This window comes from Nilaparvata lugens, chromosome 7, assembly GCF_014356525.2.
Source record: "Nilaparvata lugens isolate BPH chromosome 7, ASM1435652v1, whole genome shotgun sequence".
Taxonomy (NCBI): domain Eukaryota; kingdom Metazoa; phylum Arthropoda; class Insecta; order Hemiptera; family Delphacidae; genus Nilaparvata; species Nilaparvata lugens.
Window position 1 is genome coordinate 62,968,915 of NC_052510.1, and position 15,534 is coordinate 62,984,448.

Below are 15,534 nucleotides of genomic sequence, written 5' to 3' on the forward strand. Positions count from 1 at the left end.
GTATGTTCCTTTTTTAATTGCACGTCGACGTATATACAAGTTTTTTTTGGAAATTTTGCATTTCAAGGATAATATAAAAGGAAAAATGAGCCTCCTTCATACGCCAATACTGCATTAGAGTAAAAATCAGACTATAGAATATTATTCATCATAAATCAGCTGACAAGTGATCACACAGATGAAGCCAGTCTATTGCTGTATTTCCATAAGGTCTATAGTTTCAATCAGGTACTTGTGGATGAGAATACTGCGTGAGGTCTACTGTTCACAGAATTACTAGTATTCTATTCAAACAATTACAGTGCTATTATGCAACAATTAAGTTGAGGAATAAAAATGAAAAGAAGGGATTGTTGAAAACCATTTTTCATTTATCATAGATCACATTAATAAGGACAAGTTTATGCTACACTCTATTTATTAATATGACATAATACGGTAATTCAACAAATTCTCAATAAAATTCTTGTGCCAGGCATTTGAATATGGGGATTATAATATCATTTATATGATAGTTTGAAAAGTGATTGCAGATTTAAAAATAATGAGGAGACTTTTCAGAACTTTTACGAAAAGTATGCAGTTAAATAATATATTTTTACCATTTATTACAAAGTTTTATCTTGCTATAAAATTTGCAGCTCTCTCTCAAGACTACCTATAGGCCTATGGTAAAATTAGTATCTAAAGTAAGAGTCCAATATTATTAATATTATTATATGAAATTTTACTGTATATATGGAGATCATATAGGCCTACACCGCATCTTATGCTGAGGGCTCATATTTTGATAACTGCGCGGCTCAAGTTTTTGGTTTTGACTTTTAAAAAATTGTCAGTATACTTTTGAAGTTTAAAACTTCATCTTCAGGTAGGCGTTAAACATTTAGAAAGTGATTTTTCTAAGCAGACATTCAAAATATTAATCTATTAGGCACTTATTGGGAGCATATTTTAGAAGTCACCCTTTCAAGGGTGTTTCTAATATTTTCTAACTTATATGATACAGGAAGATTGAGTTAACCAATGAAACCAGTAATATTCTAAAGTTATAAGTGAACAATCTCCTGATCGAATAATTTAATCCTTTATAATTCAGCACAGTAAAGAGTTCAAGTACTCCTCATTGTATTTTGTACAACAATTAGCAGTTTAAAACTTGCCGGTTAAATAGAAAAGGAAGCCACGCTTTTGACACATTAGGTAAATTTTTGTGGCATTGTTGGCACCATGTTTTTGCTTGTTTGGTGTGTGCTTGTCGATTGGAGGGAATTGGACTATGTAACCTATGTGTTTTAGAGATGGGAAGTTCGGATCACTTTACTGATTCGGGTCAGTCGTTCACGTTCACTGCCGCGACCCGTTCAAAAAGACCCGTTCAATTGAACGGTTAATTTTCTATAGCCTCCCTATAGACAAGCAAAAAAAAAAAAAAAAAGGTGGTCCCCCACAGTTGATGTGTAAAGACGGTAAAAACAGGGGCTTACCCCAGGTTGATGAACGGGTCAAATGAACGGGTTTTTTGAATAAATGTGATCCGGATCATTCGTTCACCTTAATGATCCGTTCAATTCGAACGGGTCATGACCGAACGACACATCTCTAATGTGTTTGTGTAAATGATTTGCCACATTGTTGAAAATACCGATAATTTGTAGTAAAATTTAATTAGATTTACTCTTTTGTTAACATTTTGATCCAGTTAATGTTGACTTACAATATCTGACAATGGGAGTATTCAGATTAGAATCGTTCTACGAACACAACTGTAGCCCAAAGGTGGTCAACATCCAAACTCTTCTAGAGGAATACAGGTTATACAATTTTCACTAACAATACTAAATTTAAATATCTGTAATTCATTTTAGTTTATTAGAATTTCCATTGTTTTTACTCTTATCCTGATATTTTTAATATTAGATTTAAACTAACTTACCTCTTGCACCTCCTGTTTCTTGTTACCGTGTGCATTAGTTTACTTGCCGACTAAGCAATACATTTTGTAATATGTTTTTGCAATTATTGATAATAATAAAAAACTAATAAATTATGTATTTCTTCATGTTTTTCTGTTTTTTTATCAAACTAATCGGTAATTGTTTGCCTATATTAATTATTTTTACAATACATGTGACTGATGATGCAACGACTAATGTGAGGTTAGTATTCTACCAGTCATGTCAGTTGGCCCAAACAATTTGGCGACACGGTTTTTATTTGAATCAAAGTTATTTGTGGTTGACCATATTTTATATTAACTACCTCAATAATTGTATTTTATGTTTAATTAAATAATAATTAAGTTTAATTAATAAGATCATTAGGAGGTACGATTCCTGAATAGTACTTGAATCTACAAAAAAAGATTTAAAGTTTGAAATTATAAAGCTAAAGATTTAATGCAAGAAAAACAGGCGTTTTTGTCATATTCTTCCTTAAACTCTTTAGCTTTGTGATTCCAAACTTTTAATTTGTTTCATTGGTAGATTTAACTTGAATAAAAACCAAGAGAACGTCGATCTAAAAGTGCGTACAATTATACGCGCCGCGAACATGAGCTGATTGGCATCAGCTGATTAAAAGTGAATTAATCAAAATAAATCTGTACGCACCTTACTACATACATTCAACTTTATTAGAAAATAATCAGGATATTAAGCTGCGTACACATATACGCTCTTCCAACCCGCACCGAGCACGCTCCTCCCTCGTACCGCCCTCGTACCGCCCTCGTTCCTCCATCGAACTACAGTCGCGCCGCCCACGCACCCATCATGAACGTTACGGAAGATGTTAGATCTTCTCGCGTTCCCCGGTCGAACCATTGTTGCTCCCCGGTCGATCATCAATCGCTCTGCTGGAGTGACGTTCGGTTGAGGAGCAGAGCGAAAGTCTGTACGCACCTTAACAGGCAAACTATATGGGTAATCGGCATTTAGGCAAGTCTTTCATATTTCTGCTTCTTGATCACAAAACCGCTGCTGTATCAGCTACCTATTTAGTTACTACCACACTGTATAATCCAGATTTATCTCCTTGGGATTGGAAGGAGAACTATAATCCGTGGTCTAGTTCTAGTAGATAGAGTGCATGCGTAGCGGCCTAGAGATCCTGGATCAAATCCTAAGGCTAGACACACACCAGTTAGTCAAGATAAGACATGATCAAACACAATACTTTACATAGTTGCTTATGATGCAACACTCACTGCTTAGTCATTGCAAATAGACCCCATAAGCAACACAAATTCAAATATTCTTTATTCCATACAAAATACAGATTACATTGTAATACAGAGCATGTTTTACTGGAATACCAGTAACTGTGAAGTATTGTGACTAAACAAGGCTGGGCGTACACCGGTTAGTCAAGACAAGACTAGTCACGTTTAGTCAACAATAATTCACATAGTTGCTTATAAAGACATGTCTAATTGCAATGACTAATCAGTGGGAGCTGTGACATAAGCAACAATGTGAAGTATTGTGACTAAACTTGTCTGATCATGTCTTGTCTTATAATATTGACTAACTGGTGTGAGTCTAGCCTAAGTGTTCTCGGATGGGCATGTTAATTGTCGGTCCCGGCTAAAGTATGAAAGTCGTAAGGCCCATTGACGGCTCAGCTGAGGTGGAACTTCCGTCAGGGACTCCCCACCAATAAAAGCCATACAAAAAGTTTATCTAGATTATGTAAAGCATTTCTTTCCTCAAATGGCACAAGTTGGTATGCATTCATATCCTCCATATACATAAACGATTCTCTTCTTTCAAGTCGTCTATATTGTGGTCCATAGAAAAAGCTAAGTTGGGTTTCCTTGCAAAAAACTTGAACAAAATGAGGAGAAAACAAGTATCTTGGTTTGCTTATTGAAAAGACAACTATAGTGAGGTACACATTATAATGGCAGTGAAGAAAGATGGGAGAAAAACGTTGCCGAAACTATCTTGTCAATTCCTTCTATAGACGGTAGTTGATGCAGGTTTATTGATGATATTAATCAACTGTTCATTCTCGTTTAAAATAATCAATTAATTTTACTAAGCAAGAAATTATATTTTTTATAATCTCATAATGAATGTTCATAATTAAGATGAAATATTTTGTTAATTATCAATTCTCCATTGTTAAGAGACGATCTGGCAACAGAGAAACGCGAGAAAGAGATAGCGCTATCCGCTTTGTTGAATGATAGACAAGGATAGCAATATCATTGCTAATCAAACACTGCCATTATAACGTGAACCTCACTATAGGTAGATATAGGAATCAGCTGCCATCATTCTATATGGCCATTCACTGCACTTCTTAGGTTCAACTCACACTCACGCGACTCAGGTCGAGAAGAGACTCGATTCTAGTCGAGAGCCTGTGTTTCCAAATGGTGACACTCAGACAAGTCGATTCTAGTCTTGGCGACGTCACCAACACATGCCCTCGACTAGAGTCGAGTCTCTTCTCGACCTGAGTCGCGTAAGTGTGAGTTGAGCCTTAATCGTCTGTCCTTTTCTACGTCGTCGATGTACCGCATTCTTGGTCCTCCTCTACTCTGTCATCTCCCTCCTGAATTAGTACGCGACTCTAATTTACATACTTCATTATTTGAACGTTTTTTTTACTATTTGAACGTTGCTTTTCTATTTGAACGTTACTTTACTATTTGATCGTGTTTGTTTCAGAAAGGAGAACAACTTTGTTGAAACAGCGACCATCGTGGTAGATGGCACCAACTGCCTGCGAACCCTCTACGGTGACCTTGACTGGATCGCTGGAGGTCAACTCAAAGAGTTTCACGAGCGTGTCAACAAGCTGCTCGACAAATTCAAGGTAAATATTGATTTGCAAATAGTGGGAGAATTCACGATATTGCTCCCGGGGGATCATTCGGCGGGGGCTGCTGATGTCCTGAGGCTGCAAAAGAGGGCTGTAAGAATTATAACAGGCAGCGACCATCTTGCCCACTGCAAGCCCATCTTTGCTCGCCTTGGTGTTCTGACGGTCTTCAGCCATTAACCTAGCGCCGCAGTGCAGGATGGTTTCTCACAGCTTGGCGTTGTTGTCATTCGAGATGGGTGTCTGGCTTGGAAGTGTTTCGGCCGCATTGCAGGATGACTGTTAACGGTTGCCGGAAGATCAACAGCTGGATTTTTTTCGTTATTTTTCGTGATAGGGAAATTCTGATTGCAGATTCGTTCTCAGCAACCCCAAGTTTAGCCTAAAGGCCCAGAATGTCAACAATGTTTTTAAATAATTAAAAATCATCATGAGAAAGAAAACTGCTGATGAACGCGAATAAGACCGCCACTCCATTGTTCTATTGTCTCGGCTGCTTGGCTGAGCCTGGCTGGAGGGATTAAATAACCGACTGGTTTGATCTTTCGTCTGTCCGCTAGGCGGAACTACGCCGACCATTGCTGGGTGGAAGATGTTACTGCGGCCGCTCGCATTCCCATCAACGCTGCTCTTATTTGCTGTCTCAGCGCCTAGTCCGATTCAGCCAAGCAACCAGCCTGCACTGCGGAGCTAGGTTTACATCCTCCTGTGCTTGGTGTATGTCAAGAAGATACAGCATACTCCTGGCTGGCCGTAGTGACATTCACTACCACAACACCAGGCACCGTGAGCTGCTGGGTGTCCCCAGGAGACGTCTCCACCGTTCACAGGCCAGTTATAGAGTTTCTGCACTAAAATTCTTCAACAAGCTGCCTCCTGATGTGAAGCAGTTGGATGAGGCCGCCTTCAAGAGAGCCGTCAGGAAGCTCTTCTCTGTCTCTCCCCACTATGCCTTTACAGCGTTGGGGTAGCCTCGACCCAATTCTTCCATCTGTCCATCGCCATTCTTCTTATCTCCGGAACAGTCTTCCCTCTTCTCCTTCCAATCTCCTCAATTCTGTCCTCATATGAGGACCTCGGTCGTCCTACAGTTCTCCTTCCCTGCACTCTCACATTCACAAACTGTTTCGCTTTTCTACTGTCATCCATCCGCTGTATATGTCCATTGTCCATACCATTCAAGCTGCCTCATTTCTAGCCTCACATTTACATCTCTCATGCCACTTCCTCTCTTATTCTGGTGTTTCGTATTCTATCCCTTTTTGTCTTCCAGGCGTCAGGAAGCTGCTTTGTGATAATGCATAATATAATTGAATGAATTTATGATTGATGATTTGAATTTTCATTAAAAGTGGTCACTGTTTTATCTGCCATTTGAATAGTTGTTCTGTAATTATGTGTATTGAATACAATGACGCCATCGATCACACAATGAATGAAAAAGAAGGTATTAAAGGTATCTTTGAGTAAAGGTGCAAATTCGTTTGTGCGTAAATTTCCACAGTCGACGACGGCAAGCATTGTTATATTCATATTGGCAAAATTTCAAGTGTGCTAAAACAGCTGATCAAATAACTTTTCATTATTTGTGTTTATTATTCGAGAATCAAAACATTTTTAATAGTATAAACATATTGCCATTGAAAAGCGTAAAAAAATATAAAATCAACCTCCCTCATTAAAGCATAATTGAACATAATCTTTTAGGTTATTTAGACAAAGAGATCCTCGCCCCGTCGTGGGCGACGACGGCATTTACGCACAAACGAAAACCCAGCTTTAGCCAGCTAAGTCGAGTTATCTATTGTTATGTCTTGTCCACACATTGGCCCAAGTAGCTTGCCAAGTCACACTCCATGCTGGTAAGCTTGGTCACGTTGGTCTTGCCATGCACACTGCAATGTGACCATTTGTGGATGCTCGGCTGGCCACTCGCCTTCGCTCGACAAAAATCGGAGCCATGGCAAGCGAAGGCCAGTGTAGACGAGCGCTGGCAAAGCAGCTGTCCACACTCTCGCGCTCGACGCCATTTGTAGGCATTGGGCGATTGTGTGGATGCGGCATCGTGAACGTGAAACGTGTCTTTTCTTTGACGGACTGGAGGAGTAAGAATGACTTTTACCATAGAGAAAAGTTAGCATAAGAAGATATCCCATGGTATAGGTCGTTTATGTACCAAATTTCAAGATGATTTTTCGATAACTCAAGCCTATTACTGTCTATTTTACTGTTTTGTTCGGGTGAGAGTGTAAGAACGGCACAGTATGAGAGACTACCAGCGTCACATAGCTTCACAAAAAATAATTACTACTAGGCTTTCGGCTTGAGTAAGCTTACTGGGCTTTATGTGCAAATTTCACTGTTAACTCAAGCCGATAGTCCTATATTTCTCGTGAAGCTATGTGACGCTGGTAGTCACTCATAATGTGCCGTTCTTACACTCTCACCCCAACAAAACATTAATAATAGATAGTAGTAAGTACTCGGCGGCTTGAAATTTGAAACATAAACGACCTATACCATAGGGTATCTTCTTATATTATATTTTCTTCATGCTTGTACTTACTAATAATAATAATAATTTATTGTATCAAGTTTGATATTGCTAGATGATAATATTATCTGTTTGTAATGAAATAAAAACACACATATGTTGTCAAATTCAAACAGTTTAATTTGGTACAGGACCATGGTTTCGTGACCACACAGGCCACATTTTCAAGCTACAAGGTAAACATCGAATATGAATTGGTACATGTTAGCCAACATAACTTGAGTAGAATAGTTTACTAAACATTTTGATATAAAGAAATAGTAATTGGAAATTTCTAACATGAAGAAGAAAGAAAGAAAGAATATTTATTGCCAAAATCATTAAACAAACTTTACAAATGTGAAAAATATAAAAATTTTCATATACAATACATTACAAAAACTTAAAATTAAAATATTTTCCATTTAAAATCGATTATAATATATCATTGGCGTTACCAGCAAAACTAAGTAGTTTGAGCGACGGCAACGAGTTTATAGTGAAGTCGGCTATAATTAGTGGCTTGAGATTCAGTCGAAAATAGAAAAAATATAATAAAGAAAAAAGAAACATATGGAATGTATGAAAAACTAGAAAAAATTTCATCCGAAAAGAAGAAGTACTAAGAGTGAAATACTAAGAGAGAAGAAAAACTAGAATGAATTCATAATAATTTAAAAACTCAAAAGAAAAAGAGATGATTCATGTAATTATTAATCTACAATTCACTGTACATATGTAATCCATTTAGTAACATAATGTAATTCATTTGTAGCATATATGCAATTCCTTTTGTAAGCAAGAGAGAATTATAAAACCAATACAATACAGTACACATGACACAAAAAATAAAACTTAAACTCAGAGAGAGAAAATTAATCTGGGAGTATAGCCCTACTAATAATAAATTAAGAGGAACTGAGGAAGACAGTATATTATGTACATCAAATTAATATTTTAGGTATGATATCTTCTGTCTTTATCCAGCTTTCAATTTTTAATTTAAGTGCTTTTGTAGGTTTTCTGCAATGAAATGTTCTGGCATAAAATTAATAAGCTTTTTGTTGTATAGTTGAATTGTCTTCTGCATATAGTTAGATCTGTTCGAGGAACAAAGCATCTATTTACTGATCTAAAACTATAATTAGTTGAATGAGGTGTAAAAAGATGTATGGAACCAATTCATATTCGATGTTTACCTTGTAACTTTAGTCAGCTTGAAAATGTGACCTGTGTGGCCACGAAACCATGGTCCTGTACCAAATAAAGCTGTGTAGAATTTGACAACATATGTGTGTTTTTATTTCGTTATGGAAAGGTTCTACAACATTGACAGTGACTCAGTCGAATTTTTATCTGTTTGTAGTTAATTGAAGGAATTGAACGTGAAACTGGTCTTTTCTTTGACGTGCTGGAAGAATTTCATTGCGAATGACTAGTACTGATGTATATACTATTAGCTGTATTAAGGTTGATATTGTTCTGTAGATGTTTTTCGATTTTTTGATAGTTGATAATATTAATTTTGTTGTGATTAATTGCAGGAGTTGAACGTGAAACTGGTGTTCTTCTTCGATGGACCGACAGTGGAGGCAAAGAGACCGCGTTGGGTGGAGCGTCGCCTAGCAACCATTGCCGACTGCCGACGCGTCTTCTACGCCCTGGAAACCGGGCGTTATGTACGCCACGAGAACTTCATTCTGCCGCCCGGTGTGGGCAATGTCGCCAGGCTATTCCTCAAGCTGGAATATGGATGCGAGGTGAGCTGCTACTTACCTATATATAATGGAGTGATCCATGGTCTAGTGGGTAGAGTGCTTGCCTATAGTGAGGTCCACGTTATAATGACAGTATTTGATCAACTTTGATGTTGCTATCCTTGTCTATCATCCGAATAATCAGGTAGTACTATCATTTTCTAGCTCCGCAACGATGCCAACTCTGTTTTTGACAGTGTAGAAATATAATTAATAAGGCAGAGAATAGGCAACGCTGTTCTTCTATCTTCATACACTGCCATTATAACGTGGACCTCACTATAGCATCTTAGAGATCCAAGTCTTAAAGTACAGGTCATGACACTCGTGTTCCTTATGGAGCGGCCATTTTATGGAGTCATTATGGCGGTACATTTGAAAATCCAATCTAATTCAATTTGCTCGGAACAAAATTATGCATTTTAAAAACAATATTCTAGTTCAGATAATATATGAATTCAGGTTTTCAATTTTTAATAATGAAAATTCAATTATAAATGCTTCAATTATTCATTATCAAAAATTGTTCTTATTTTTGTAACTTAAGGATTATGATTCATAAGGCATTAGGACAAGACAGAAATATGCGAGGCCAACTTGAAAAAGAGTTCAAGTTCCCATCATTAATCTAAAAATCAACAATTCAGTTCCTAGTTGGAATCTAAATATTATTATTCTGTCGGAACAATTTATCTTACAATTCAAAGCCATCAATATCCCTTGAACAATATAACACATCATGTTGTTCAATCTATAATGATAACAGCTGATAAATTTGAAAATTGGTGAACTAGAACCCCATAAATGGCGATTTTGCAATGCATCACGGGATTGTGTCATGACCTGTATTTATAGACCTTGAGAGATCACGGTTCAAACCCGCTCATAGCCAACAGGTATTGACCAGGTCACTGCCGTGTTATCGGATGGACACGTAAAGCTGTCGGTTCCGGCTGAAGTATGACAGTCGTAAGGCCCATTGACGGTTTAAATTATGTATTCAGACGAGGTTGAACTTCCGTCAGGGACTACCCACCAATAAAAGCCATACGAATATTATTCTTACTAATATTAGTTCCTAATATTTTATTTTGTACATTAATTCAATAATTGCAGTGCATATTGTATAGTTTATTGTTTTATTTTGTAATTATGAGGAATAAATTAATAAAAAAATTAATTGTAAAAAGTAAATTCGTATGGCTTTTGTTGGTGGGGAGTCCCTTGCGGGAAGGTCCAACCGCCTGAATATCATTAAACCGTCAATGGGTCTTACGACTGTCATACTTCGACCGTGACCGACAGTTTAACATGCCCATCCGATAACACGGGAGTGATCTGTTAAAAAAACTTTTGGCTATGAGAGGGTTTGAACCCGGGAATTCTAAGCTGCTACGCAAGCACTCTATCCACTAGACCACGGATCACTCCAAATTAATTGTAGTAGGCTTAGTCACTATAAAAAGTAGCTCGCTCGGTTCCCATAAGGCCACTGATATATTGTGAGACTGAATCATATTATAGAACGTGTTATCTTAAGGTGCATACAGTTATACGCGCCTCGAACACGCTCCGCACTCACTCCGATCATGAACGTTACGCGAGATGTTACGCAAGGGTTCGAAATAAGTTCGAAGGATGATCGATCCGCTCTTTTCTTATTGTTGACTTCGCTACAACCTAACCTCACAAAAATCTGAAACGTTCAATCCAGCTGATCGGGTGACAAAACTAAATAAATATCTGACCTGTGGATTGCTGGGTAGCCTAATAATACATTATGTTTATATAATAAATTTATAGTATATAAATGATTTAATGTTTTATTATAAAAGGTGATGTCTGTCAATGTTTCAAAGGTGAAAGGCTTGATTGGGAGTTCAGCTTCTTTCTTCTAATGCTAATATATGCCGCGGTACCTATTATTATAAATGCTTTATAACTTTATATTATTTAATTTAATAATGATTATCAATTTTGGTAATTTTATTTGCTAACACATAGATCGTAACTATTAACAAACATTACAAACAAAAACGTTGACCACAACATGCTCAACTATTGGTTAGTTCGACCTAGGAGCTTGCCAAGCTCTTCTCGCGTTCCACTCTTGCTCCACTTCGATCACCTGCTCGAGTGACGTTCGATTGCGGAGCAGAGCGAAAGTCTGTACGCACCTTTAGAGCCAAGCCACATGAAACGTCTTTTCAGGCGGTTTGCACTTGCGGCGGACGAATCGGCAGGGCAGGAAGCAGCTCTCCGATCAGCTGATTATCAGCTGATTCCCTGACGCCCACCCAATCAGCATCGTATCGTCGTGTATTCCTGTAGGTCAGAATAGGACTTGAGACTCATGTTTTAATAATTACAGGTTCACACGTCAGTGAAGGAAAACGACGAGGAGATAGCGCTCTACGCGAAAAAGCACAACTGTTTCGGCATCCTGGCTCAGGACACGGATTTCCTGATCTATGGAGGCGCCAAGTACTACTTTCGGCAAAAAGCTCAACTTGAACACAATGGAGACGATCCTCTTCGACCGGGAAAAGTTGGCCGAAACTTTGAGCATTAAAGTCGAACTTTTGCCGCTGTTTTCCACGTTGTCCGGCAACGATATTATGCCCAGACATCTTTTACAGGTAAGTCATAGCCCCTACGAAATCAACTAGAATATATTCCATTCTTGTATTATAACTCAACCAAACTCTAACTTACTTATTTGAAAGGCCAATAAAAACAAAGTACTTTACAGATGGAAATAAATTGGAAGTTGCATTTGTTCAAATGCTAATTACTGAATGATTATTATCAACGAAATCCCAATTAAATGCTGTAAATCCCCCGAACACTTCCGCTACTGCAATATTGACAACAGGGAAACAGCTAGATGGAAAGTCGATGAGCGCTACTATACATAATTACCGGGTGATTACAAATGAAATAGACATTTTTAATAGCTTGAAGAGAATTTATTATTTAAAAGTTTAGATCATTACTTACATGATTACATAGAAGAATTCTTGAAGTTTTTATTGAAAATTCACAGATGTTCAATGTGTGCACCATTTGCAACACGACAGATATCAACACGGTAGTCAAATTCTGACCACACACGACTAAGCATCTCACGGTTAACTGTAGCAAGAGCATTTGTGATTTGTTGTTTAAGATCATCGATATCAACAGGAAGCGGTGGTACGAAAACTCTGTCTTTTACATAGCCCCACAAGAAAAGTCGCAGGGCGTAAGGTCCGGACTACGAGGTGGCCACGGCTGAAACACAACGTTTTCCTCACTTGCACGGCCGATCCATCGTCTAGGAAGATGTTCATCCAGATACCTCTGACGTCTGAGTACCAGTGAGGCGGAGCTCCATCTTGTACAAAATGAAGTTACAACTATCTTCATGGAGTTGAGGCATTAACAATTCGGTTAAATGTCCAGATAAATTCTTCCGGTTACTGATGGTTTTGGAAGAAGAAAGGCCCGTAAACCTTTTCACAAGATAAAGCGCAAAACACGTTCACTTTAGGAGAATCGCGTATATGCTGTACAGTCTCTCTTGGGTTTTCTGTTCCCCATACTCGTACATTATGTCTGTTAACTTTTCGACTAATGTGAAAAGTGCATTCATCACTGAAAATTAGGCGATTAAACAATGTGTCGTCATTTTCAAGACAATGTTTCATCTCTTGACAAAAATTTTTACGTACAACTTTATCATTGTCATTTAACTTTTTACTAACTGCAATTATAAGGTGTCATTTTCAAACGTTTCCGCAGAATTTTCCACACAGTAGGTTGAGGAATTTGCAATTCTAAACTCGCTGATCTAGTCGATTTTCCTGGACTTCGTACAAAACATCACGAACACTATCAATTTTTCTTCTGTAAAGAAGGTCTTCCAGTACTCTTCTTCTACACACACATCCACTGCTTTCAAAACGTTCATACTTGTCATAAATTGATTGCCTTGTTGGTGGTGGTTTACCGTATTTTGTTCTGAAATGACGCTGCACAACAGTAACAGAGTTTGTTTTGGCTAATTCAAGAACACAATAAGCTTTTTCCACTTGAGTAGCGGCCATATTGCTAAACTAAACTGGCTGTTGTATATACTATTAGCTGTATTAAGGTTGATATTGTTCCGTAGATGTTTTTCGATTTTTTTATAGTTGATTTTGTTGTGATTAATTGCAGGAGTTGAACGTGAAACTGGTGTTCTTCTTCGACGGACCAACGGTTGAGGCAAAGAGACCGCGCTGGGTGGAGCGTCGCCTAGCAACCATTGCCGACTGCCGACGCGTCTTCTACGCCCTGGAAACCGGGCGTTATGTACGCCACGAGAACTTCATTCTGCCGCCCGGTGTGGGCAATGTCGCCAGGCTATTCCTCAAGCTGGAATATGGATGCGAGGTGAGCTGCTACTTATATAATGGAGTGATCCATGGTCTAGTAGGTAGAGTGCTTGCCTATAGTGAGGTCCACGTTATAATGACAGTATTTGATCAACTTTGATGTTGCTATCCTTGTCTATCATCCAAATAATCAGGTAGTACTATCATTTTCTAGCTCCGCAACGATGCCAACTCTGTTTTTGACAGTGTAGAAATATAATTAATTAAGGCAGAGAATAGGCAACGCTGTTCTTCTATCTTCATACACTGCCATTATAACGTGGACCTCACTATAGCAGCTTAGAGATCCAAGGTCTATAAAATACAGGTCATGACACTCGTGTTCCTTATGGAGCGGCCATTTTATGGGGTCATTATGGCGGTACATTTGAAAATCCAATTTAATCCAATTTGCTCGTAACAAAATTATGCATTTTAAAAACAATATTCTAGTTCAGATAATATTGTTTATCAGCTGATTCCCTGACGCCCACCCAATCAGCATCGTATCGTCGTGTATTCCTGTAGGTCAGAATAGGACTTGAGACTTATATTTTAATAATTACAGGTTCACACGTCAGTGAAGGAAAACGACGAGGAGATAGCGCTCTACGCGAAAAAGAACAACTGTTTCGGCATCCTGGCTCAGGACACGGATTTCCTGATCTATGGAGGCGCCAAGTACTACTTTTCGGCCAAAAAGCTCAACTTGAACACAATGGAGACGATCCTCTTCGACCGGGAAAAGTTGGCCGAAACTTTGAGCATCAAAGTCGAACTTTTGCCGCTGTTTTCCACGTTGTCCGGCAACGATATTATGCCCAGACATCTTTTACAGGTAAGTCATAGCCTCTACGAAATCAACTAGAATATATTCAATTCTTGTATTTCGACTCAAACATAGAGAAAAGATAGTACAAGGTGTGTCAGAGAAACTTATTTATTTGAAAGGTCAATAAAAAAAATAGTACAGATGGGAATAAATTAGAAGTTTCATTTGTTCAAATGCTAATTAATGAATGATTATTATTAAACGAAATCCCAATTAAATGCTGTAAATCACGACCCCGAACACTTCCGCTACTGCAAATATTGACAACAGGGTAAACAACTAGATGGAAAAGTCGATGAGCGCTACTATACATAATTATTTGTCAGCCCGGGGAATCGAACCCAGTACCTCCTAATTGCCGGTCAGGAATGCTGAATTTCAAATGTGGGTAATAGATGAAGCTGAAGGTATTTAAGGTGCAGTATTCCTGACTATATAGCAATTAGGAGGTACTGGGTTCGATTCCCGGGCTGACAAATAATTTTTGTATAGTAGCGCTCATCGAATTTCCATCTAGCTGTTTACCCTGTAGTCAATATTTGCAGTAGCAGAAGTCTTCGGGGTGATTTACAGCATTTAATTTGGATTTCGTTTAATAATAAAAGTACATTAATTATTGTTTCAATCTTTTTTTATGAAAATACAATATCTCAATTTTTTTAATGCAGTCTTGGAAACTACATCAGATCAATGGCGACCCCCATTTCGCATACACTGATGAAGTTGATTTTTAAGGTTTGTATCCACTCGTTGCAGCTGGTATCAATCGGTATGTTGGCAATAGCGTCGCGAATGTTGCTCTTGAGGTGTGCTATGGCCAGTGGTCGATCGACATAAACCAGGGATTTCAAATAACCCCATAAAAAATCGCATTGAGGAAATGAGCCTCTTCACTGAAAAAATGACCGCGTCTTCAGGCAGGTAGTCAATCAGCATATCACATGCATTTTGACGGTCAACAAAATCGCGTTCAGTCAATTCTTGAACGACAGCCAATTCATATGGATGTTATTTAAGATCTTCATGGAAAATTCGTTGAACAGTAGAAACATAAATTGCCATAGCAGCTGCGTGTTTGCGTGCCAAACGCCGGAAAGAACGCACAACTGACTGCCTCACTCTTTCGATATTTTCTGGAGTTGTGGTTGAACTTCGTTGAAGTTCATTTCTGGGTTTAGCGAC

The 15,534-nt window shown here is 38.2% G+C and overlaps 1 protein-coding gene across 2 annotated transcripts in view; it reads left to right on the top strand.

The window, feature by feature from the left end:
* The first annotated feature begins 1,597 nt into the window (after window positions 1-1,597).
* The window catches only part of LOC111058202 (constitutive coactivator of peroxisome proliferator-activated receptor gamma), an 80,470-nt gene continuing 66,533 nt past the window's right edge, over window positions 1,598-15,534 (top strand). Inside the window, exons 1-4 of one of the 2 annotated variants that reach the window (XM_039433366.1) lie at window positions 1,598-1,814; window positions 4,680-4,827; window positions 13,324-13,539; window positions 14,089-14,358. In XM_039433366.1, coding sequence (XP_039289300.1) covers window positions 1,729-1,814; window positions 4,680-4,827; window positions 13,324-13,539; window positions 14,089-14,358 — 720 coding nt within the window. In that variant the 5' untranslated portion in view covers window positions 1,598-1,728. Of the gene's footprint in view, window positions 1,815-4,679; window positions 4,828-8,910; window positions 9,127-13,323; window positions 13,540-14,088; window positions 14,359-15,534 lie in introns of both variants that reach the window. The other variant, XM_039433365.1, reaches the window with a different exon arrangement.